This window comes from Lagopus muta, chromosome 4, assembly GCF_023343835.1.
Source record: "Lagopus muta isolate bLagMut1 chromosome 4, bLagMut1 primary, whole genome shotgun sequence".
Taxonomy (NCBI): Eukaryota; Metazoa; Chordata; class Aves; order Galliformes; family Phasianidae; genus Lagopus; species Lagopus muta.
Genome location: NC_064436.1, coordinates 62,421,587 through 62,447,636, shown reverse-complemented (window position 1 = coordinate 62,447,636; position 26,050 = coordinate 62,421,587). Strand labels below are relative to the sequence as shown.

General features: G+C 44.9%; 1 protein-coding gene across 3 annotated transcripts; it reads right to left on the bottom strand.

Annotated features, from left to right (window-relative positions):
- Nucleotides 1-78: 78 nt before the first annotated feature.
- Nucleotides 79-26,050, bottom strand: MFSD10 (major facilitator superfamily domain containing 10). Of its 3 annotated transcripts, none has more exons than XM_048943424.1 (13): nt 25,135-26,050; nt 21,724-21,913; nt 19,521-19,617; nt 16,399-16,502; nt 15,302-15,460; nt 12,971-13,159; nt 8,448-8,556; nt 7,547-7,658; nt 6,094-6,202; nt 4,387-4,477; nt 2,907-2,954; nt 2,021-2,110; nt 79-1,293 (listed from the first exon to the last, which is right to left on the bottom strand). In XM_048943424.1, the coding sequence occupies exons 2-13, from the start codon at nt 21,892-21,894 to the stop codon at nt 1,187-1,189; spliced, it is 1,386 nt and encodes a 461-aa protein (XP_048799381.1). In that variant the 5' UTR covers nt 21,895-21,913; nt 25,135-26,050; the 3' UTR covers nt 79-1,186. The 3 variants fall into 3 exon arrangements, with proteins under 3 accessions (XP_048799381.1, XP_048799380.1, XP_048799382.1); XM_048943423.1 differs by lacking the exon at nt 25,135-26,050 and adding an exon at nt 24,844-25,115; XM_048943425.1 differs by lacking the exon at nt 25,135-26,050 and adding an exon at nt 22,432-22,534.

The following is a 26,050-nucleotide window of genomic DNA, read 5'->3' as shown; positions in this document are numbered from 1 at the left end:
CTGAACATTTAATTAATTAGCTCCATTTTCTGTTAGTCATTTATCATTGATTTAATGTATTCTTGGAAACAATACTTAAACTGGCTCCTGCAGGGCTTCCTTCCCAGGCATTCTACCTGAGCAGTTGGCAGGAACTGGTCCCTAAAAAGCCGAACCAGCCGAGCTCAAATAGAAGGTAGGTGTGGTGAGAAGGTGGAGGGGTCCTTCGCCTTCCCCTAAACCCCTTCCCTCCCCTGGCCTTCCAGCACAACCTCTGCTGAACTTGCCCCAGCCCTGCTGGAAGCACTGTTGGCTGCTGGAGGGTTCTGCTCCCTGCTGTGGGCTCCTGGACTCCAGTTTTGCTGTGCCAAATCATAGTAGCAGTGTTGGGTTTGCACTGATTACTGACTGGATGAGTGCACAATGTAACAGTTTATTTGTAATGCAAACAAACAGTGGTTGGTCATCAAAAAACATGCAGTACCAGAAATATAAAACAGCTCAATTTAATTTTAAGTGCAGTAAAAACAATCCATTGAAGACCAAAGTACCAGTCAGGCTCAGGAAGCCTGGAGCGTGCTGCTTGCTCTTCTTTTTGGTTGTCAGGTTTTAAGGCAGTTGATACGGCTCTTACCAGCTCCACTGACAGATAACTTGTGCGGCTCTCATCACTGGCGGTGCAGCATCCCGTGTGTCAGACAGCTCCTGTACATTTGTCCTCTGCTAGCTGGAGGCAGAAGAATCCTCTTTGTGGAGGCTTTGGGCAGTGGGGTTCACCAGGCTTGTGCTGATGGCAAAGGAGATGCGCAGAGAGCAGCTCCTTATGGGCTGCAGTGTGGTGGCAGCAGCACTTGATGTCCAGCTGTCGTTTTGGGGCACGGTGTGCAGCAGCGCTGCCGTAAGGCCGGTCTCAGCTTGCCAAGCCTCGTCTGATGGTCTTCATATTTTACTAAACTGCAGCATGTTTTGTTTTCTTTTTTTTGGTTTCATTTTCAAAACTGGCCAAGGCAGTTGTGAGGCTGTCAGCTGAAGTGTTTGTGGAGGCCATAAGAGATCTGCAGCCCGCTGTTACTGCATGTGGTCGTTGCACCTTGCTTTCCACAACATCCTCTTCTCCCAGTTTGGTCAGTGGACTCAGGTGGTGAGAATCGGGTGGTGGGGAGGTCCTTGGAAACTGGTGATAGCTCTGGTTTCTTCTTGCCTTTGCCTACTCCTCCTTTGTCTGCTGTTTGATAGAACCGAGTAAAATGAAGGGGATGAGGAAAAAAGCTCCACAGATGGTGAAGCAACTCTCTGCCCCTGCCAGCCAGTAAACTGAAAAGGAAACAGATTTTGTTATATTTAGCATAACTGTCCATGCACATATGTGAACAGCACTCAGAGCTGCTGATAAAATGGAGAACACAGGTGCCAGTACAGCCATGACCACTGAATCTTTAGTGCATGCTCTTGCTTGCACGTTATAAACAGGAGGTGGCTAATAGTATTGCTGGCAATAGTTCTCCTCCAATACAAAACAACACGATAAAAAACACCTATTTTAAATAGGGTGTTTTCATTTGGTATAGAAATAGGGGAAGTTCCTGTTCACTTACCCGCTTCAGTCACAGGGCAGCTCTAACTGTCCCTAGCACATGCTCCTCAGCTGCTCCTGCTCATAGCTGCCTGCTGCTCCTGAGTGTCTCATGCTGTTGCTACTGATCTGCTCCAATGAGATGTGCATAGATCTAATGCTTGGGGTTGGAGGAAAGGGCACTACGTGTGCTGTGCCCTGCAGTTGTTCTGCCATCTTGGCTTTGCCATAGTCTGAAGTTTGTCCCTTCCCTTCCAGAAGCTCACTGCCTGCACTGCAGGGCGGCTGTTTGTCCCCATGGTCAGGAAAGTGGCTCCGACCTCTCTCAGATTTAACTGAGCTCAGAGTTGAGGCTGGGACACGCTGCATGGAACAGGGGTTGTGGTTCCCCGTTTCTTTCTGCCCCAGTCGGGCTGCAGGCACCTACAGTGCCATTGTGTGTTGGCTGGAGCACACAGCCCCACTCACCCGTGGCTGACAGGACAGGTCCCAGCGCCCTCGCAAGGGCCCCCAGGCTCCTCAGGATCCCCATGACTCTTCCTTTTTGGCTGGCAGAACCTGGACAAGCAGAGAGCCATCAGTCAGCCTGGAGCTTTGATTTGCTTGGGGCAAGGACAGCGTGAAGGGCAGGGTACTGCTCTAGCTCTTTTGGACTTATTTCCCACATGCCGTTGTTCTTCCTTTCATTTCACACTTACTGCCTGAGCCGTGCTTTTCATTCTCACCGAAGGTAAACATTCATTAAAACAAAACATCAGGACTTGTCAAGCGTGCTTGTCCACGGCCACCTTGTGACTCCCTGCTCACAAAAAATACCCCAGAAACCAAACAGACCAAAAAAACCAAGCCCACATTCCAAAACCAACAAAAAGCTTTACTCTATCTAGAAAAGCTACACTTGCTTCTCTAGATTTCAAAGCAGTTCTGGGATTGCTGAGGCAGTGCAGGTATAGGAATCCCATCACCTTACTTTTCCCCTCAGCCAGCACTGCAGTGTGGCAACCTTGCTTATGAACCAAAGCTGAAGAAAGCTGTCTTCTACAGCTGCCAACACAGCTACGTCTGCTTTGCGAGGTAACGAAGCAACCACTACCACACATCCCCATCTTCTCTGAGGAATGAAGAAGGAATGAAGGAGGAATGATTTCCCTCTTCATAACTGCAGCTGGGAGGAGGGGGACACTTCAGCCAAGCTGCCTGAGTCACTCGGCCAGCGTTTTTGTACCAGAGGTGTAACAGGGACCTGAGTTCCTGCTGCTGCATCTCAAAACTTGAGGTCAGTTCCTCATTTGAGCCCATTGTGCAGAAAGTTGAATTAAGTGACTGAGGGCTGCCCCCCAGAACGAGCACTCACCATAGCCTGAAACCACTGTAGACAAACACGGGATAACAATGGCAGCAGCTGGAAAAATCCACAAAACAGACTGTCAGTGAACAGCAGAGTTCAGTTACCAGCAGCAGTGACAAACATGTGGTGCAAACTCGTTACTACTGCAGAGAAAAATGCTGAGCTCTGAGGCATTGTACCAACAATGAATCATAAGGTTTAATCCCGTTCAGTAATGAAAACACCCCCTCAAAGCCAACCTGCAGGAAGAGCCCAGAGCCAGGAACGCTCTGCGCAGGTGTTTCCCATTAGTGCTCCATTCCAGGAGCCCCTGGGAAAGGGGCAGCCAGGTCAGAGCAGCTAACTGGGACGATTCCAAATCGCTGCAGACCTTTCGGGGCAGCGGGGAGAAGGAATCGCTCACGTTTCCAACAGACTGTGAGGTGCCTGTAAGCAGAACGGCCCTGCGCTGTGCTTAAGGCTTCAGTCATGGATGAGAGCCGCAGCCACCTTCTGCCTTGGGAAATAAGAGTTAAGTCCAACTCGAAGAGGTTACAACATTTTAACAAAAGCCAAGAGCTGTGCGGCCAGCACTGCCCTCTTACTGAAACAGGGACCTTCTCTGCCAAGAGGGAAATGCTTTCAGCATACAAAGCTGAATCGTTTCTGGGAAGGAAAGGACAACTGGAGAGCAGAAGGATAAACGTGTTGCTGTAACTCCTGGGGCAGGGGAGGGAGAGAGGGGAAGAAGAGGCTCTTTCTGGATGGCTGAGCTGGTATGTTGCACCCAGGTGCGTAGCTTGGAGGACCAGGCTTTTAACATAGAAGCACAGTCACACAGAATGAATACCAGCTCTCACTGAGGCTGTCAAAATCAAGGTGAGCTGTAGATAAGATCTAGATCTTGAAGCCTGTCCAACACACAGCTGCTCCTACACAAGTAAGGCACTAAGGAGATGCATTTTGTGATTGTTTACTCTTAAATCAAGCTGTATTGTGCAGAAGATGAGTCTGTCTTCCTCTTTCATAATTAGTCTTATTTGAAGCTGCTTAGCAATAGTTGCCAGTACTGGGAATATCTCATGTCTCTCTTTTTTATTCTTTTTTTTTTCCCAGATACGCACTTCAGCAATGCTCCATCACAGATAAACCCAAATGATTTGTAGCTGTTTCCCTGAATAATGGAAAACATAAAGAAATGCTCTCTCAGTGCTTTTCCTGAGATGAGCATTCAGTGAATATTTTTCTTCTAAGATCTGCTGAAAGAGAAGGAAAAAAAACCTCAAGAGCCCCACAGTGAGATGGGACAGCAGGAGCACTGGGGATGCGTTCAGCCATCACCATGGCAACTTCCTTGGATACAAACAGCATCAGAAAACAACAGACACTATTCCTTCTAGATTTAATAAACAGAAACATCAGCTTCTGATACATAGGTTGAAATAAGACATGCAGCTTTTTTTTTTTAATGTGCAGAAAAAATTCCTTGTGCTTTTGAATAGCTCACCAAACGAGTACAGCAACAGTCCAGCGCTCAGCAGGGTCACATTTGCAGCCCATCCAATTAACAGGAATGCTGGAATCAACAACAAAATGGCCTGCAGAATGGAGGAGTCACAGCGTTACATGTAAGCCATCCTTGTCACAGCCTAACCCCAGCTGTGCTGCCACGTCTCTTCTGCTGATGCCTTACACTTCGACCAGAAGCAGAAAGCCCTTTCTTCCTGAATGGACATTTTAAATTTAGCTGGATGGCCACACAGTTCACCTCTCAGTTCTCTCCCTATCACACTGCAGACAATCCATGTGCTGAAGTCACCCCTTAAGGCAGGCTGTAGTTACAGCCCATGACTGATTTTCTGCAACTGAAAAAAATCGGATCGGGCACTTCTTTCACATGATTTACTTTTTTCCCCCTCCTCATGCTGAGTTGAACAGTCCAGAAATCTCACTTTAACTCTTTACCTCCTGAGCTAAACCAAGACATGAAGAAGCTTGCAAGCAATAGGACTACAGCTCCTCAGTTTTTTCTCAGCAGAGCTGGCTGACTCGAAGGATCACATCCTGCCCTTGAGCTTTTGGAGTCCGTACTTATGGAGCCAAGAAGAAAAAATGAGGGGAATGGCATTTGAAATGGATTCGCTACAGGAGAAACCAACATCATTTCTCTCTTCCAAGAAACAACTCCAGTTCCCCTGCCTCATATACGTAACTGATCTGTTTTTTTTCCTATGAGAGCTAAAGGCTGCTGCACGTGTCACAACTGAATGGTGTAATTCCACTCTTGCTGAATGTCTTGTTTTGATAACTCAGTTTTAAAGCCTCTTGTAAGTGCTGTGCCAAGAGAAGACGCATAAGCCATACAGTACAGGCTCGTAAAGGAATCACCAGAATTACTACAGCAAAAGGAGGAGCTCCCATACGAGCTGCTCAAGCCACATGCACCTGCAGGATGAGCATCCAGGGGCCAGCAGGTCCTGCACAGTGCACGTGTGTTTACAAACAGCCATTGGCCAGCTGAGCTAACTGATCTCAGCAAGGTACCCACACCCCTCTGTGCAGGGAAGAGGAAGGAAGGAGTACTGAAATGAGCAGGGTGAGCCTCGGCTTGCATAAACTGCAGTACAGTGGCAGCAAACACAGCGGGGTGACAGAGAGCGTAGAGGAAGCGGATGCAGAGGAGAAAGTGGTGCTAGCAGGGCTGTGCCAGCTTTCTTTCACAGGGAAATGTTTCCTCTACGACACAACGGGCATATCCTATGTTTTGCCCGCCAGGGAGCAGGATGAGGGTGGTTTCATAAGCTGAAAGAGCTTTCAAGAAAAACCAGAAAGGCACGACAGATCAGCCATGAAGCTGCTTTAGTAGTTTCAGCATCTACACTTAAGAGAAAACTTTGAAACAAAGCATAACCTTCGCAGCATTTTACTCAACTTGCACAGACACTGTTCACATTTCCTACTGCAGCTATCCACAAAGTTTCAGTCATAGCATAGCTGATATGCTAAGAAACACCTCTGAGATTCCCAAGTTCAGTTAGAGCAATAGCTGCTTATCATTCACATCTAGAAGTCATTTCAATGAAAACAAATAGATTTCTTTTGATCAGACGAGCACAGCTATAGCCTCCAACCATCTCCCATTGCTCTTTAGACTGAAAATGGATGCATCAGATTTGTGAGTGAAAAGAAAGAAAATATTGACATATATATTTACCCTTTTTACGGCTCTGATTTCATTTCGTGGCTTTATTCGGCGAGCATAGCCTCCCTGGATCACAGCCATTGTTATTCCAATAAAGAAAAACATCTTGCCCTGCTGCATACTGGAAGGGAGGCAAAAACAGTTGACACAGTCATGCATACAGAATTCCACCCTGGGATTGGCAGGTGCAGTGCTGACCCTCTCCTGAAGGTGAGAGAGAAAATGCTTTTAGGTGTTCACACGGGCAGTGCACAGCTCTTACTACAGCTGATGTTAATTTCCATGGCTGGAAAACAGAAAGAAGGTAGCAGCTGAGATCTTATGTGGAGATGGGATGGCTGCCAGCAAGTACTGCAGTGCTCTCTTGGAGTACAACGATGGAGCTGATCTGTTACTAGGGTGGCACACAAAGAGCCAACCCTCACCCTGTGCCATGACAGCCCCTGCTGTATGCACTGAGCTGTTGGCTTCTGAGCAGTGAGCACTTTGCTTTCTCACAACTGCTGTCACTGCTCACGTAGAGATCGACTGAGGATCAAGGCACAGGATGGGCACTGGCACAGTGCTGATCGTGGATCACACTGGGAGGTGTGCATTAGCACTCCCTCCACCCTCAGGTCATTCTTCCAGTTTCACCTCTCTTAGCTACCTGACCACGTGGATATTCACAGCTAAAAGTTCTCGCCTCTATAACAAGCTTGTCTGTCACACAGCCCGTACAGTCAGCATTAAGCTGTGTATCACACTGTGTGTCTATGCTGAAAGGACTGTGCAGATGCAGGCTTAGCACACTAGAAGACCTTTCCCCGTTGCACACACATTCATTAAGCCACAAACTGTAATGAAAGACAGACGTGGAGAGATGAAACAAAATCCTGAGAATTACTCAAACATGAGGACAAACATGAGGAATCAAGCTGTAAGATCAGGTTCCTGGCTGGAAATCGTCCTATGAGCTGGCAGGAAAAGTATTTCAAGCTGAGCTTCTTTTAGTAGATTCTGTTCTCTTTCTTCTCTAGTGTCTGACTAAAGGCAATCAAACACTATATGCAACACAGGACTCAGATGAGCAGCATAGGTCAATAGCTATCCCTTCATCCTTGGCCTTCTTGTGCTCTGATACTGAAGAACTCTTCTGGGGAGGAAGAGAAAAGCTTCTATGCATATCAATTAGTACATTCCCCCAGCTGTAGCTAATTCAGGAGCTTTAATTTAATCTTGTGTATTGACTTTCTTTTTAGGTCCTAGAAGTTATGAATTCAAAGAGTGTTTCCTGTTGTGATAAATAGCATACCTATTTTTTCTTAAATTCTTCCTGCAGAGCCCAAGTGGAACTGAACGCAGTGAGTGCTTTTTGCCTATTACTAACCTCAGTGTCTCACTTGAAAATAAAAGACTTTAAATTAAGATTTTGGAAAATATCTTAAATAAAATAAACAACATTTATCTCTTATGCATACTATACCTGCTGAACTGGAATCGCTGGTGAGTAAGAAAACTCAGTGTATACTCCAATCCAGAAAACAGGAAGAGGTACAGGAAGTAAGCCAGGCCCAAGATTTTGAGGTTCTGAAGATCTAAATAAAGAAAACACCCCCCAGAAAAAGTTATGGTGGTATTGTTCAGGCACTGCTTGGAAATATAACAGCAATAGTGGAGTAACGTTTAATAACTGTACAAGGAAAAGGATCTTCACTTTAAACATCCATTCAAGATATGCCACAAAATGGTTTCTGCACATTTCCTCCCCTCTTGTGAGGGCCAAAAAACCTGATCTCTCCCTGTGTCACAGTGCTCTCACTCACCCAGTCCGGTTCCTCTGCCTCACATTTGTGCTGCTATACATCCCCTGATTTATTTCTTCTTAACCAACATCTGCAAGCAGTCTAACACCTGAATGCTGCTTTCAAGACAAGATTGGCTAAAGCAGAGCCAATGTGCCAGGTGTACCTAACAAATGCTGATTTATTTTTTATGGTTTAAATAATTCAATGAACGGAAATGTCCAGCTTAAACCCACATCTCCATACCCTGAAATAAGAAAAATCTGGCTGAAATTTCCCGCTTTGCAGCTCAGACCAGTGTACTCAAATGCCCATTACTCATGCCTCTATCTTTTTAAAGCCCTTCACTTACTGCAGCCTACCCCAGCTAGCCCCTGCCTGAAGGACAAGGGAGCAGCAAGTCAGATGCCCTCAAAACACTGATCTCTAAAACCAGGCTGAGCACATAAATCAAGAGAGCGAGTTGTAGAACAGTTAACGAAGTGCTGCTTCCAAAACTGCATGACTAAAGTCTCTGAACAGAAACCATCTCCACATACAAAAAGTCATCCAATCCAACACAAACAGCCAGCTAATGCTTACTCTGATCTGAAGGGGCCTCCTTTCCTTGGGTGACTGCAGAGAACCGAAATAAAGCCAAAGGACTGAGCAGGTCAGCTGCTGCCTGAAACCCGGTTGTCACAGAGGAGACCTGGTCAAAGAAAGAAGTTTATTTCAAAAACTGATGCACTTACTGCCACAAGGAATTGACAGGAACATTCAAAAGTGCTTTGATATATAAATAAACTACCTGAAATGAAACAATGCAACTGCTATTGAAATGTGAGTGACACTCAGTAACATCCCAGACTTTCTGAACACAGAATGGTTTCCAGCACTATAACCAGAAGGCAAAGCACTGCTAGCAGCTTTCTCTGGAAAAAGAAAATAGCTTTTTCCCTGAGTTCCCTAAAAAGCAGTGTATGGGAACTGTTGATCATGGCCCAAACCTCTGATTGACCACCTGAGGCGAGCAGTGAGTCAGCCATGGGAGCACAGGTGAAGGCAATTCACCTGGGCTACCAGGAAGGGAGCCTGGCTGCACCTCTCTGAGACTCCATTTAAGGGCTGACTGCCAGCGAGGAAGGATCTCTTTCTGCAGATTGCTCCTTGGGGAGTTTACTGTGAGCCCCCAACACTGGTGAGCGTTTTCCATTTGTCTTTGATTATCCTTACAGTGTGATAATCTTACTAAGCCTAACTTTTCTGTATACTTATTGACCATCTACTGCTTTATAACATTTGTGTGCTTATTGATCTTAAAGCAGAAACAGCTCATTCTCCACAGCCCAAAGGTGGCTTGATTTGGTGGCTTTTCTCATCATCCCTCCTGTCCAGTGAATGCATGCTGGGTAAATACTGGCACACCTGCCTGCAAGCTCATGGGAAGGTGAGGATTTGCAGTGTGTTACAGCTGTGAGAACAGCAGGTAGCAGTGCATCAATAGACAGCCTGCGTGGGCACTGGTGGTTCTTTTAGCCAGCCAGTGACACCTCCTGGGGAAGCAACAGAAAATACCATTTTTAGAGAGTCATTCTTCAGAGATATTTCTAGTGAGATTCTGAACAGCAGTGCTGTGTGGTTTCTTACAGGACAAAACTTATTTTGTAGTACTGCTCAGCTCAACCTCATTTTGTACCCAGCAATGCCATTCCTGTGCCTCATCAACAATTTTGGAGATGCTTATTCTTTCATCTGTTGAGAATTTAATTTTTTGTTTATTTTTATTGTTAAATATGAAATATACATACATAGAAAAAATACTCTGCAAATTCTTAAGGAAATATCTCCCTTTGAAATAGGAGAATTTAGGCTGTCACTTTGCATGACAGTCACAGGAAGAGAGACTCAAGAATCCCTAGTTGTCACAGCTGGCATTGAACACCCCCAAAGCACTGCACTGGCTTTGTGTGATGAGCTTCCTTCTCAGCCCAGCTGGGCAAGGCAGAAAACACTGCCCTTCAAAGGCTGAGACTAAAGGTCACATTATCAGGGGGACTTCACCTCAGTGCACAGCCTGAGGGCTTGCTCTGTAAGAAGGCTGTAAACAAATCAATCTTCAAAATGCTCTTAACTCTACCTCTGTCTTGTTTTGATGGACAGAGCTTGTGAGCATCCAGCAGCATAGCTCTGGAGCACAGCAGTCAGTTCAATACAGCAGGCTGGTATTATGTAAAGCCATAAAGCTGCTGATCCACATAAGGCAAACTGGGCTATTTATTTCCCCTCCACTGTGTGTACTGCAGAGGGTAGACACTCCCAAGAAGAAGTTTCCTCGTGCTTTTATGAGGTCTGTAAGAGGATTTCCTGAAGCTGGCTTGTCACAATCCTCAGTTCCTGCATTTGTTGGCACCACAGAGTTTGTAGTATTGCATACAAAACCCAGTAGCAAGTAAGTCTCCTCAGGAATGTCTGCCAGTATTAAAAAACATCTGCACTTTGTATGTCTTTTAATGATTGGTCATGTCAGATACAAATACGGCTACTACAAAGTTGATTTTATCTCTGTAGAAATACACTTCTTCTATAATTCTCCTACCTTTGCCCTAAAGCAATAAGTTAGAAATGACTTCATCCACTGATAAATGAAAACTTTCTTACAACTGATGAAAGCATTCTGCTCCCCCAAGCAACAAAGCACACACTGCCCATTGCTGTGACTGTTACGTGCTGTACAGTTTAGATTCTTTGCAGGTTCAAAATCTGCAGTGTCTTAACTTGTGATTAACCTCTATGCTCATAACTTCTGAGCAATTCCAGAATTGCTCAGTTTTATTTCATGATCACCCAAAGCACCTCGAACAGCAGGCATTTCTCACAGTGTCTGTTTGCTGCTTTCTTCCATTGCAGAGGTATTAAGGACTGTGTCCTGAAGTAACAGTGGGTCCAGATGGGGAAGGCAGCCAGGGCCTTGCAGCCTTAACCTTTGACTCAGACACTGATTATCATGCATAGAAAAGAACCCTTATTTTATCTTGAATTTGCTAGTGATTCTGCATGGCCCTACATGTGGCTCTTACATGAGTAGCTGAACACCAGAGAAAAAAGTAAGACCCTCCCTTTAGCAAGCCAGCAATGCTTGCAGCTAGCTTAGCTAAAAATGACACAAAAGCTCTGAAAGGGTCCAGGTTCTACTTGGCACGTTTCCATTCAACCCTTCTATCAAGCAAGTCACGGCAGCATCTCTTCTGGCCACCTCATGTAAGTCTCTGGTCCCTTTTCACCTGAAAGACTTGAGGAATAGTGGGAAAAAGAGTAAGAAGGATAGCAAAAACTCTTTGGATGATGTTTCATGCTTTCTCACCCTGACCCCTGTCACCTTCCTGGTTTTACAAGTTAATTCCAACATGAATGAAAGGAAGATTTGCTCTTTTCTGGAGCCTCTTGGACTCAAAGGTCCTTGTGGGTTCCTTCCAGCTTGGGGTGTTCTATTATTCCTCTATAAAAAGAGGACTGAGAAGAACACAAATATCATGAGAACACAGAATAAGTCAAGGAAACAGATGTGTGATCCCACTGATGCAACTTCCTACCGGTTGTCATTACCACTTCCCCCTTTTTAGAGCCATGTCATTCCAGTGCACTCCATTCTGACACTCTAGTAACACCTGCCCCACCACTGTCCAGACAAGTGCCAGAAGGCAGACAACACGCCTGCCTTTTCCTTGCCATGCAGAGTGTAAGAAAACTGCTCCTCTTGCACTCCAGGTGGGAGGACAAATTATGGTCAGCTTAGCAATTAAACACCTTGTATTTAGCATGACTGGGATTTGGCCACCTGATCCCAGAGGGAACTGTTAATCCTCCTCTTTTAATACTTGCTGCTGCATGAAGGCACAGTCCAAAGTGCAGGAAGAGAGTATTCATTTTCTTATCATGGCTCAGTCATGTTGACTAACACAGATAGCTTACCAGTAGAACTCTCAAGAGGATAATGAAATGGGAAGAGAAGTGGTCAACAACCACGCGGTGAGGCCCCGAGGCTATTTCTCTCTTCAGCTAAGATGGAATTGTTACAGAACATGACTTCACAGCACTTCCTTACAATAAATATGTTGCCATCAGCTCAGAATGTACAGCTCAAACCAACAGCAGGATTTTATTTGGAATGCTTAGAAACAGCCAAATAGGAAAGGGGAACAGATGACACATGGAAGAGCTCTAAAAACATTAATTAATTAATGAATTTCAGAAGTTGCAGTGCTTTGGGAGGTACACAAGCAAACAACTGCACATCAGACACACCCTGCTGGCAAACAATCAGGGAAGGTCTGAAGCTTTGCCTGGGCAGGAGCATTGCAGACAAGGTTTGTGAACAGCACTTAGTAACAACAAATTCCTTTGGCCATCGAGAGACCACGCATGATTCAGTGGGTGAGTGCTGCTTAGAAACAAGGCATGACAGGAAAGAATCGATCCAGCTGAAGACCTCAAATCAAGTGTTTCACTCAGATACCAAGGGCTGAATTCAGTCTCTCCCACACCAAAGGAGAATGTTCCAAGAGACTTTGTATCAGAGACAGAGCTTGGACAGCACCCAGTCACACGATATGAAACCATAATGCTAACAAGTGTTCAGCTCCACAAATGCAAAAAGTCACTGCATGTTAGCATATGTAGATATTTTATCTGTGGAAGACAGAACAGCTCAGAAATAAGAGTCACTGCTACTTCAGAGCTCAAAATTACCAAGCACAGACAAGACAACAGTTTTAAAAAATTCTAATATATACTGGGTAACTGGAAGAAGATCCACAGACTCTGATGCGTGCACTGTTATGATTGGCTGAAATTCTTCTCCAGGGAACCATTCCAATCATAGTTTAAAAATTATTCTCTCCCTCCCAGGTTCCCATTAGCTTTTGACCACAGCAATACCAGCAATTAATCATTCATGCTACTTACAAACATTTCTCATATTGCCCTGGGCTGGGAGGTGAGACCATCTTACAACCACTTTGATAATACTAAATGCTAGTCCCAGGAATGAGCTAAATTCCTGAGATGTTGGCTTAGCCCCTTCTTCACTACATCCAGTATCTCAGCAGTTCTCAAATCCTGCTTACCCGTTTTTCTTTGGGAAGTGTCTCTGGAAGCAGGAAGAAGATGAAAATCAAGTCAGCTGCAGCAAACGTGAGTGCTAATAGTGCTGAACGGAGATAGAAGACTTCTCCTTTTTCTGTCTCCATGGCTAGATAAGCTCCAATCATGGGACCCAGGGTAAAACCAAGGGAGAAAGCAACACCAATCATTGCCTGCAAAGATACAAATGGACACTGACACAGTTATAGACCCAGTTTGTTAAGTTAGCTCAGTTCTAAAACTAGACCCTTATTTGGCTTAAAGAAGTGTAAACATCAAATGTAACCACCTTGAGGATGTAAGGAATGCACAGCACTGAATGTGAAAAAGCTGTTATTTCCAAATATCCCGTTTTATTTTCACCTTAGCAGCAAAGTGGCAGTGAGAAGCTGCAGTTTGATGAAAGGATATCTAGGGATACCATTCCTTATATGATTATGAGTGAAAGAAAGTTGAGAAAGGCAAGAATGACTCTCACCTCAGGAACTGCTCAGCCAGCAGATCCTTCAGCCACAGCATAAACTTTAGTAGTGTAAAACTGTTTGGACAAGGAAGGATAGCACCGTGGTAGGAAAACACAGTGATCACAGAAATCATAGAATGGCCTGGGTTGAAAAGGACCACAATGACCATCCAGTTTCAACCCCCCTGCTATGTGCAGGGTCACCAACCAGCAGACCAGGCTGCCCAGAGCCACATCCAGCCTGGCCTTGAATGCCTCCAGGGATGGGGCATCCACAGCCTCCTTGGGCAACCTGTTCCAGTGCATCACCAGCCTTTGTGTAAAAAACTTCCTCCTAATATCTAAACTAAACCTGCCCTGTCTCAGTTTAAAACCATTCCCCCTTGTCCCATCACTATCCACCCTCGTAAACAGCCGTTCCCCCTCCAGTACTGGAAGGCCACAATGAGGTCTCCCCAGAGACTTCACTTCCCCAAGCTAAACAAGCCCAGTTCCCTCAGCCTTTCTTCATAGGAAAGGTGCTCCAGCCTTCTGATCATCTTAGTGGCCCTCCTCTGGACCTGCTTCAAGAGCTCCATAATGTCTATCACTTCTAAACTGATTTAGTAATTTTTGTATTTAGGAACATAGCAAACAATGAGAGGCTTCTCACCTGAGAGGCTTCTTACCTGGGTGTAATACAACAGTGCAGAATGTGCCTCACTTTAAGAGATATGCTGAGACATATGCATTCACACATGCAGGACCTAAACTTGTGCCACCCCACGAGAGCATTTTCTTGCTTTTTTAGTCTATTTGACTTTACTTGTAGTACTAAACTAAAAGAGGTGAGATCATGCTCATGTGTCCTGTTCTGTTTCAGCCTCCTCAAGCAGCATCCTCTCAGGCAATGCTACAGCACAGTTTGGGAATAGCATCAGTCAGGACTCTTTCCAAAAAGCAGAATGAACATGCCTACTCTGCTTTGAAAAAGAAGAGAAGAAATAGTTTAGCCATATGGATGTCAGCCATGCTGTACTAAAGTACTTGCTCTCGAGCCCTAAAAATAAGATGTGACCCATTTTATTTACTGGTGCTGTATGGCTGTCCTTCCCCATAAATGTATTTTTGTTCACCAGGATTATAATAAATAGTTTGGAAAATTCATTAGCTATCACTGTGAAATCCCCTCCCAAGAAGCAGCTGTGCCACACAGTGATTTATAGAGCTGTTAATAGAGGTTTGGGGCCCTGAGGCTTTTATAAAATAAAAGATCTAACTAGCAATCCACAGCCAAAGTTCAGCCTGTAGGGTGTTTCCATCTGGTCTGCTGCTGTTTAGAAGAGGAAAGGGCAGCTGTTCGTAACACTTGCTGCTCAGTCAGCCAAACACCACATCCACCACCCGCTGAGCCCAGATCCTAAAGTCAGTGCATCATCCAGTGAAGGCAGGAGGCATACTGGGCAGCGCTGCTGCACTTCCACAGATTAGAAAGCTTAGAAAAATGGGCTGTCCTGTAACTGGGCTCCTGTTACCAAAATTGGGCCATTCTGAGATGAAGGATCTTTTATTTTCTCAGCTGTTACAATCAGGATTAAAGTTATCAACAGGAGTAATAGATTTAACACTTAGGCCTGTAGTTGTTTCCACACCTAGGACACCTGCATTTCACTTGTAGGTAAAAGTCATAGACACGTAAAGGCTGAGAGCTCACCAGCAAAGTGACCTGGTATGTTTTCAAAAGCAACATAATATTAAAGTCATGTTTTCACTTGATCAATGAACACACATCTGAGGAAGACATCCTGAGCACCTGAAATCAATTAAAAGTGAACCAATAAAGCCAAGTATATATTTCACATGTGTTACTCACCATGCCCTTGCTCCGTGCTTTTGGAGAGCCCAAGTCAGCAATTATAGCTGTGCAGAGGCTGACATTCCCTTTGCTTATTCCACCTATCATTCTGGACAGAAGAAAAACGCCGAAAGAACGAGATGCAGCCCATAGTGCATAAGATGCTATCAAACCCATCTGCAAGTAAGAAAGGGTTTCTTACAAAGGGCAGGAAAATGTATCTTATTTCTGCACATTTTGCTGCTCAACATTTGTTTTGTTTTGTTTTCCTGACTTTCAAAAGCTGCTCCAAAAACTATACAACAGACACACATGAATATACTGATACAGGGCAATGTCCTGGAGAGCAATACAAAAGACTAGAAACAAAGCCACAAAATCTCCATATAATTGTGAGACTACCAATAGAATAAGAAGATCAAGGAAAACTAAAGGGAGCTAAATCAGTCCAGGCATAAGACCACTTTAGTACATGCTGTTCCATTTGTTCCCAAGAGAATTTTGAGTTCAAAATAAGAGTTCTAGCCACTAAATTTCATAATCAATCATAAACACATATATTTCTTTAGTTCAGTCTCCACAGCCCTACAGGACAGCTGGCTTTGGATATCACTCGTTGCCAAGTTCCACCATGTATGTATGTACATGCTTCTGTAACTAGAGCGCTGTACTTTGACTAGCAAGAGAGAAAACTTCTTGAAGAATGATCATTTCCATAAGAAAAGTAATATAGGACTGCCTAACCAACAAACCCCAGGCTCTCTGAAACAGGTCATGAAGTGATCAGCCCTCAGGCACTTGGGGAATTCAATATACAGGGATTACGTCTCACATTTGCAAACTGTACACCTGAAGTCAGATTCTCATACACAAAGGTAAGGAATTTTGGCAAATCCCAGAAACTGGTATTTTGGTGCCTTTTATGTACAATTATGGATCTGGGAACTTTAGTTTAAGCAATCTGTTTTGGAAGTGTAACCAAGTGACTTGGCAGGTAGTCGACAACCACCAGATCTAGAAGACTGAAGCTCCCATCTTCTGTGCTAGCCACAGGATCATAGTGCCTTCAACTGCACAGTGAAATCACATGACTAACACCAGTGTGAGACACATACCGCTGTCATCAAGATGACCGGCCTTCTGCCCAAGCAGTCTGATACAGCTCCAGTGAGGGGAGAGGAGAAAAACTGGAGGATGGAAAACATTGAGCCAATCAGACCTACAAAAATAAATAAAAGATAAAAATGCATATCTTCAGATGTGCTGCCTTCATCTTCAGATACCAAGTCCAACTGTCCCAGACCTATGACTCCATTATGTCCATTAAAAGCACACAATTAAATGTAGAACAACATCTACAAAGAATAGCATACTCTCTGAAACCAAGTCACCCTCAGAACACTGATCTTCCATCGTTGTTTCACTGAGGAGGCAAATCCACAGACAGACCAGAGTAATAAGGATAAGCTGGATGAGTCATTGGTTACTTCATGGGTGAGGAGTGGTTTGAAACTCACTGGTTATAATGGTACACAGATTTTCCAATGTTTTCCAAACTGACTTCATATATTTTCTGTTCCTAATGCAGAGATAATGCAGCCTTTAATAGTCATAATTCTTTTAAGAAATTTTTGATTGTTTGAACCTGATTCTGCCACTTATAATTAGCTTTCCTTCTTATCATGGAAAGAAAGGCATAAGCACTGCTGTTAGAGAGACACACTAAGAGGTAGGAGTGATTCCAATAGACTCCAAGGGTCTTTTGAAATCTGCCTCCAGCTTCTGTGATCTTTAATTCCTCTTTTCTCTTGCCATCTCAAGCTTCACATACACATTAATTTGCACCACGCTCTCAACAAGCAGGCAAATAAATGTCTTGCTGTCACAATTTTTCCTCTGAAGAAAAAACTGGGTTACACATCTCAGATCATCCTGTTATCAAAGCTAGAAAAGACTGAGGAGAGAGAGATGAGCAGTACTGTTCCCACAGAGCTTAAAGGAGGCAGAATATTGATACTGAATACCTCAGGGGGAGCAGTTCCTAACAGCTCAAAAGTCTAAAAGATTCTTATAGTTCCACACACTGGCAGTTTAAGTTAAGGAGAGAAGTTTCCTTAACTTAAGTTTAAGTTTAGGAGAGAAGCACCACAAATGCCCAGCCATGTCAAAGGAACAAGCTGGGAGCTGGGGGTGACAACACTGGCAGTACCCTCGCTAGCCACACAGTGTGGACTGGGCAGAGCAGGGTTCCACAAGCAGAGTCTGTCTAGTGACATTCTGAGGCAAAACAAGTGGAAATAAGGCTGTACCTATGATACAGCTTAAGTGTGGGCCCAAGCCTGAGCTGAAATAAAGCTCCTGAGTCACTACGCAGAAGGTGTAGGCGGCGGCTGGTCAAGGCAGTTAGAGTTTGGCAGCCAAGGCAAGAGTCCTGACATCAGCAAGGAATGTTTCTGCCTTGAAGAGGTTGCAGTCTAAGCAATGCTGAAAGACAACAGAATATACCCTGCAATGGGAGAAACAAGATAACCTTGCAAGTATCTTTCCCATTCTATGCTCCGTGCTGCACCAGGCAACAGGAAGATCATGGTTGCCTCTGCTTAACATCAAAGTGTGATGAATCTTTCCACTATAACTATTTAAGGTGCAGTCAGAAAAGATGGGCTGAAAGAGCAGCTGACTACAACTAAGAAAGCCTATCCATCTTTCCCTGCTCCTGCAGCCTTGGTCAGCTCTCCAGTGAGCTAATTCAACTCAATCTGGCAGAGAGTTGATCTAGGATAAAGAAAAGGCTTCTGTTGGTTTAGGAAATCAGATGGCTAAGAGGGGCCGTCAGCAAAGCCAGCAGAAGAGATGGAACCAAAAGTGGCACCCACTCTCACTGCCTGCAGCTGTTAGGTAATTAGTGGACATTCCTATCATGGCCCATTACAGCTCCTGAACGCTTTTCTCCTAAACAGATACTATCAAGAGGTAAAAGCTTCCTTTCTGAGACAAACATTTTATCTGTATGTTCCCAATTACACGTTATATTTTCTTCAGTGAACAAAAAGGTCAGGTCAGGTGGACATCTCTGGAAAGAGAAGAGAGATTTCTCCTGCCCTGTGAAAGTCACTGAGCCAAACCCAGGGATACAGCACTCCCAGGAGTGCAGGACACAGCAAGGAAAATGAAAGGCAGCAAGTTGGACATGACTGTGAGCTCCAGCCCCTTGTTTGAACACAGCCTGAGATTGTGAAGAGGAGTGAGGAGGAGAAGGCCTGGAGCCAGGCCTCAGAGGAGACAGAAAACAGTTTCTGAGGGATTAAACTGTTTCCTACCATTCAAAGTCAGTAATTGGAATGAATGTAAGCACTGGGTTTCCTGTACTACCTCTGTAGGAGCTCACCCACCTTGGAGTGTTTTTGTGACAGCAAAGGATTTTGGACCATGCAAGTCAGCAGCCCTGCTGCATTTAATAGGACTAATAAGACCTAGAAGCAGTGCTGCACTGTAGCTGCCTAGGGGAGGTGGGACATCAAAAAGTTTCTCCAGCTACCATGCACTTCAGTAAAGAGCCTCACAGCCTTCACGTCAACCCTTCCATTATTACTGTAAGGCTGCCAATAGTTCTAGGCTGCCTCAGCCTCTCCATCTTCACAGTCCTCTGCTGAACTCACTGCAGTTTATGGATGTCGTCTTTGTACTGAGGAGTAAGAACTGTACACAGTGCACATCATGCGTACTAACAAGTGCTGAGTGGAGGGAGCATTTCTCTCCCTCTGCTGGCTCTGCTCCTGCTCACACTGCCCAAGTGCTGTTGGTGCCCTTGCTGCTGGGCACACTGCAGGCTCAGCTTGCTGCTCACCTGGACCCTGAGGACCCTTCAGCAAGGCTGCTCCCTGCCAGTCAGTGCCCAGCCCACATCAACAACAGGGACTAGCCCTTCCCGAGGGCAGGACCTCGCTTTGTCTTCACTGGATTTCATAAAGTTCTTGTTGGACCATTCCTCCTGCCTGTCTAGATGCCTCCAAATGACAGAGAAGTGCTGTCCAAATAATTCATCTTTGTTAGTTTTACAAAAACAAAATCATTTTTAGTCTACTGCAAGAGATGCAAGTATGCTACTTGTGATGACTTTTTTGTGCGTTTTTGTTTGTTTTTGGTCAATTTTTCATCATTCCTCACAACAACATTGAGGTAACTTGAAAGTACTGCAATTTTTTTTAACTTTTATTTTTATCTTTTAATTCCATACCTCCAAACAAGACACTGTTGTATTTCCTCTCTGGAGGCATTCCAACCATTGCTGCAAACCAGTCCACACCACGTTGCAATGACAAATAGAATCCATCCTGCAAAACAGATAGCTGGGAAATAGAAGCAGGAAGACTGTTTCTCTGCTTTATTTCCAAAGACAGCATCAGAGCTTAGTGAACTAGTCATGATGTTAAATGATTCCTCCTCTACTTCTCCTTCCAGGGAAAATTTCCTGTTGTCATAGGCTAAAAATGGCTTAAACTGTGAATGCTAACATGGAACAGGTGACTGAGGATATGTCTTTGGGTGGGCAGATGTCTGGATTAGAATTTTTTAAACTGCTTCTAAAATCTAGACTAAAAATGGCATGTTCCACATCCTTCAATTAATAAAGCAGCCCGAGAGACACTCTATCCCTCTACAGATAGAGTACAGATGATCTAGACTAGGAGAGCCAGGGTTGTTAGCTCCACAGAAATGAAGAGATGGAGCGAAAAAGAATGGTTGCTGAGATGAGGAGGAGGGCTTGAAAAGAGGGTCCTGGAAAAAAACGTGAAAATCCTGGCTAGAAGAAATACTTTGGAAGCAGAGGAAGATCCCAGTGGTTACAGTTAGGGTTAGAGACAGAATAGGAGGAAAGACAAACCTACAGCTGCAGCTGGAGTGCGGCTGGAAAGGGACTGTGAGATAGAGGTGTGGGCTGCAAAAATAATTTTCCCCTGACAACTTCATCTTATCTGCTAACAAACACCTGACAGTGGAAGCCATGAGCAGCTGCACAGCATGAAACAATATGACTTTTTGCCCTTCATTCCTAGATAGTAGTCATCTCTCCTCTAAGAACAGATGTTGAAAATAGTGAATGTGATGCTGGGGGTGGGAGAAAGTACAGTCTCCTAAGAGGTGACCCAACAACCTCTCTGGGCAGCCTGTACCAGCACTCCACCACCCACGAAGCACAGAAGTACTTTCTGATGTATAGATAAAACCTCCTGTGTTCCTGTTTGTGCCCACTGCCTCTTGTCCTGGCACTGGGAACCACTGAATAAAGCTTACTCTATCCTCTTTGCACTCTCCTTCAGGTACAGGTCTTTATAGACATTGATGAAATCCCCTGAGCTTCTTTTTCTCCAGGCTGAGCAGTCCCAGCTCTCAGCATTTCCTCATAGCAGAGGTGTGCCAGTTCCTCCCGTGGTCATCTTGGAGGCTTCTGCTGGACTTTTTCTGCAAGTCCATGGCTCTTTTGTATTGGGGGAGTGCAGGGCTGGACACAGTACTCAGATGCAGCCTCAGCAACACTGAGCTGAGCAGAAGGATTATCTTTCTTCATCAGCAGTGCTTTGCCTAGAGCAGCTAAGAATACCATTAGCCTTCTTGGCAGCAAGGGCAAGGCGCTGTTCCATGCTCAACTCGGTGTCCACCAGAACTGCTTTCCAGATGGGTGTCCCCTGCATGTCCTGGTGCCTGGGGCTGTTCCCCCCAGCTGCAGGCTTGGCACCTCTTGCTGAACTTCAGGAAGTTCTCGTCAGCCCAGCTCTCAGCCCATCCACTCCACCCAATCCAGTCCTCAGCTACTGCTGGTGAATGAATTACGAAAACCTCTCAGGGACTTCTTGCTGCTACCACTGCTCTCAGCAGCCAGATGATAAGGGATGGATTTTGCATACCATAATGTATGATTCGATTACAGAGCACATCATGCATTTAGGCATTAGTGTCTGGCTCTTTGTTTTGATAAACAAGCCTGGGGCAAATGAATTTATCAGCTAGATACAAGTGCATCTTATACTGCAGCCAGATCTTCTATATCCGTTTTCAGAACTAAACAGCACTCAAAAGCAACACACATTATGATACATGAAAGCATTCATCTTTTAGATGAGACGAAGATCACTGCAACAATCAAACGAATAGGAAGAGCCAGGACCAGTATAAAGTAATTACAAAGGACAGCCCCCAGGAAATAACTGAATTTTCCCTCAGAACAAATCTCTAATTTCAGTGAAATAGCAAGAAAGAGGAACCTTACCTCAGTTCACAAAAAAATAAAAAATCATCACTCCACGAACAGTTTAAATGTGCTGGATGTTGTTCTGCCTACAGCTATTTGGGTTGCCCTGAAACAAAGGAATTTTATTCTATCCTTCCCTAAATGTCTCATGCCTAACATTTTGAGCAGGCTGCCTTCCTCTATTGCTTACCTCAGTCTGGCTGTAATAATCAAGGATGGAAGGAAACAACGGCAAGATGAGAGCAAATCCCAACAAGTCGATGAGGAGTGCCAGGAAGACGATCGTAATAACACGACTACAGTTCTGCTCTTGCTTGTCATCAGCGGAGCTGCTGCTGGCTTCTCTCTCTCTCAGAGCCATGTTCCCAAGTGCTCTGATCCTAAACAATTACATTTATATCCGGTTAAAAGAAAGATAGAAAGCATTTTGCAGGCCTTTCATAACAGTATTTTACTGATTCATTCTTGCTTTTTATGGGTCTCATAATAATAAACATAAGTTATGGCTATATTAAACTGCCTGGTTTTCAAAGGGAACAGGACTTCATCTCTCTAGACTTAGTTCTTAGCTCTGTACCAAACTTACCCTCATGAAAACCAAGCAACAAAGGCAATAAGATTATGAACTCTCTTAGATTAACGTCCCAAATATAGCGTAGGACTAAGGAGCATTTAAAGTTTGTTAAGCTTTACCAAATGTTTTAAACACAGCATTGCTTTAAAACAGACAAGGTGCTCTCCTTTTGATTATCTGCATTCGAGTAACTAATAGACTTTTTACACTTTCAGAGTACACTGTAAATGACTATGATAATATCACTTGAAAACAAAAAAAGAAAAAAAAGAAGGTAAATTTCCAAACTACTGCAGGAATGCTGCCCTCGGGACAAATCCTTACAGCTGGACAGCAGCACATACTTCAGAAACAAGCAGTTTTTGAAAACTTCTCTTCTTAATTTCTGCCTGACGGCCACTGACAGGATACGAATTGGGGCACCAAATGACTGAGGCAGCATTTCACCCTGTCAGAATTATCAGAACTATCAGAAGGAACTCTTTCTTTGAAAACATTCCAAAACAGTGTTAAAAGCCTAAACAAGGATGCAGACGTTCATTTAACAAGTAAAAAAGTCAGTCCATATTCTGAAAAACTTCCACTTCAACAGACATCAAACACATGGAGCAATACAAAAAACCACAAAACTGTGAATTGCAGGTTTGTAAAACATTACAGTACATCTCAGTGATAAGACAGTGAAGCGCCATCTACTGCAAAAATCCCTGATTATTTGTTACATTAAAAGAGGAAAAAAGGAAACTATTTAATTCAGCTGAAAGTCCTTTAATACCAATAAACCCATTGGTTTTAATAAATCAGGACAGAAAACACTGAGCACATTTTTATACAAATCCTATCCTAGACAAGACACACCGTATTCTACATACAAGTCAATGTATATATAACATCCTGCTATACTAACTAAAGATCTAACACTTTGTTATGCTCAGTTATAAATATTTTCATGACATTTCCTTACTTGTGGATTCAATTTACCAGCACTGAAGTGTTGTTAAAGTTCAAACACCATGAGGTAACCATGGAAGGGGGCCACATGCAATCTGTTAGCATAATACATTTAAATCTGCTAGTGAGCAGAGCAGTTTGGTTGTGTTCAAGACCATAGAGTTATAGAATATCCCAAGTTGGAAGGGACTTACAAGGATCATGGAGCCCACCTTCCGGCTCCACACAGGACCTCCCAAACCCAAACGCTATGTCAGAGTGCTGTCCAAACACTCCTTGAGCTCCAGCAGCTCAGGGCTGCACCCACTGCCCTGGGCAGCCCGTTCCATGCCCACCAACCTCAGTGCAGACCCTTTCCCTCACTCCCAGCTGCCCTTCCCCTGACACAGCTCCATGCCATTCCCTCAATCCCTGTTGCTGTCACACAGAGCAGAGCTCAGTGCTCCCCTCTGCTCCCTATGAGGAGCTGCAGCTGCCATCAGGCCTCCCCTCAGCTCCTCTGCTCTGGCCTGAACAAACCAAACAACTTCAGCTGCTCCTCACATGTCTTCCCCTCCAGACCGTTCACCATCTTTGTAGCTCCCCTTTGGAGACTCTCTAACAGTTCTATGTTCTTTTCATACTGTGGTATGCCAAACTGGACACAGTAAACTCCCAAATCTCCATCAGCAGGGTTGCCCTCCTGAGTCTCATCCCCCATTCAGTACGTAGAGCCATGGTTGTCTCTTGTTGGGGTCAGAATTTGGCACTTTAAACTTCACGCAATATCCTTTTATTTAAAATGATATGTCATCAACACTACAAATATTTAGTAGTACTTATTTACCCAAATGACTTAAGAATCTCTGGAACCCAAAGCAGCCATTTGTTTAGACATAATCCTTGGCTCTGCGTCTGCCTAGCCAAGGGATGGGTTAACCATGGCAACGTCTATCTTGTTTTTCCTAACAATTTGTGTGTTCATTCACAAAATTGAATCACCAAGCTGAACTTTACTGCAGTGTTCTTTACATACGGCGACATCCTTTACACGTAAATCACTGCCATTTCAGCTTGTGTGCAGCTTGAACCTGCTGATGCCAGCACTGACCTTTCAGGGAATGGAGTTTGGGCTACATGGCTGCTGTTTCCCTTATGCAACCTCCAAAGCACTCCATCTTTCTGCCTTTGTGCTCCATTGCTTTTGTTGTTCCAATCTCTCCATTTTTTACTTTTTTAATTTTTTTTTTTTTTTGCTAGGCAGGAAACCACAAAACATTTTATTAGGCCCCGGCATCCCGTCAGCAAAAACAAAGCACTTCACCTCGACCGTAACATTTGATCTTTGTGAGTCACGGTTTAATGCAGGAAGGAGATCTGCTCCTTGGATGTTCCACGTTCCTGATATCTCTACCACCTGATACTCCCTTACCAACCTTCTTGAAATCGCCCAGCTCTTCCTTTAACCCACCCGAGCCTCGGGGAGGCTCCTCTGAGTGTTTAACAAAGTCCTGGCTCAGGTTAAATGAGGAATTTTTTTAACCAGGGGAAGAAAAAAAAAAGTATATATAAATGAAAAAATTCCCAGAGCGGCACAAAAGCAGAGGAAACCCGAGCGGGGGAAGGGGCGGCCCTTCGGAGACGCGTCGTCCTCAGCGCGGACCCGCAGTCCCGGCCGCCGCCCGGGCAGAGCCGCAGTGCCCCGCAGCGCCGCCGGGAGCCGCAGTGCCGCCGAGGCGAGGCCGCCCTCCGTCTCTCTCTCCCTCCCACCCTCCGGCAGAGCCAGCCCCGCGCCAGGCCACCTACCGCTCCTCCGCCCGCCGAGAGCCGTCCCTAGGGATGCTGCGGGCGCCGGCTCCTCCCCGGCTCTCTTCGGCGCCCGGCGGCCTTCCTCTTCCGGCCGGGGATGCTGCCGGGCGCCCTGAGGAGGAGCCGCCTCCCTTCGTGCCGGGCCGGGCTGACTCCGTGAGGGAGCAACGGCCGCCCCTCAGCGCGCGCCGCCGCAGCGCCCAAACGGAGCGCCGAGCTGCTGAGGAGCGCCGCTACAGCGGCCTTCAGTCACAAGTAAGGACAGCATGTTGTGATTGAAATCTTTACCTCACGCTGCAGCAGTTCCTTCTTGCGTTAACGATTTTGGAAGCGAGAGCACGGCTGTTCCAAGAGGAGAAAGACGTTCTACTATTGCTACAGTTAGACAGCAGCGGTTAGCCAGGTTTTGGTACGCCCAGATTTCCGGCTGTCTGAACAGCAGAAAATGGCAAAGTTCCTTTTATTTCTAAAGGGACTGCTCCTAAAGCAAACTGCTCCTCCAGAACACCGAGTTTTAGAACACAAAGAATGTGGATATGGTATTAATGCCACTGCCCAAAGCTGTTCTGCTGTCTGACTATTCCTGGCCTCTGCCCTGCTGGAATAAAACGCAAGTATGTGGGCACAAGCCTACTGAAAACATGCATCTTCATCATCTTAACTATGTAAAGAAATAAAGCAATATGTTTTTTAAAAGACCTTCTTGTTCCCTTCAAGGAAACGTGTTCCTGCTGGTGATGTGGGCTTATACTTAAGAATACTTAAATGGGGAGCTCACACCTGACAGTGCATTGCAGATTCCTCAATAGACAAGATTACCCAAATCTAACCTAAATGTGACACCAGGATTAACAATTAGGTCAAACAGAAAGCTGTCTTCTCTTGCTTATGTGGGCATTCACATACCCAGTTCAGTAGGAACAAAGGAGTTTTGTACATAGCATTCAAGATAGCATATCAGAGTATCACATAATGAATATTAGTACTATGCCAAATACTTGAAGACATCAAGCTCTGCCCAGCAGGAGTAGGAGCACAGTTGTTTTGCAATACGCTTACTGTTGAGTTTGAAGCATCCCCAGTGCCTCAACACAGCAGAAGCTGGTGGTGGAAAGCAATAGCTTACATGAAATGACGTGACTGGTAACACTGAACTGCATGCTAACTTCCAACTGGCAACCAGAAGATTGAACTTTTGATTAAA

Coding starts and splice junctions, on each gene's coding strand:
- MFSD10 (XM_048943424.1), bottom strand. CDS start 21,894: ATGGCTCTGAGAGAGAGAGAAGCCAGCAGCAGCTCCGCTGATGACAAG. Junction 8,557..12,970: donor CACTTCCCAAAGAAAAACGG/GTAAGCAGGATT, acceptor TTCTTTGACCAG/GTCTCCTCTGTGACAACCGG. Junction 2,111..2,906: donor TACAGTGGTTTCAGGCTATG/GTGAGTGCTCGT, acceptor CTGCTTGTCCAG/GTTCTGCCAGCCAAAAAGGA.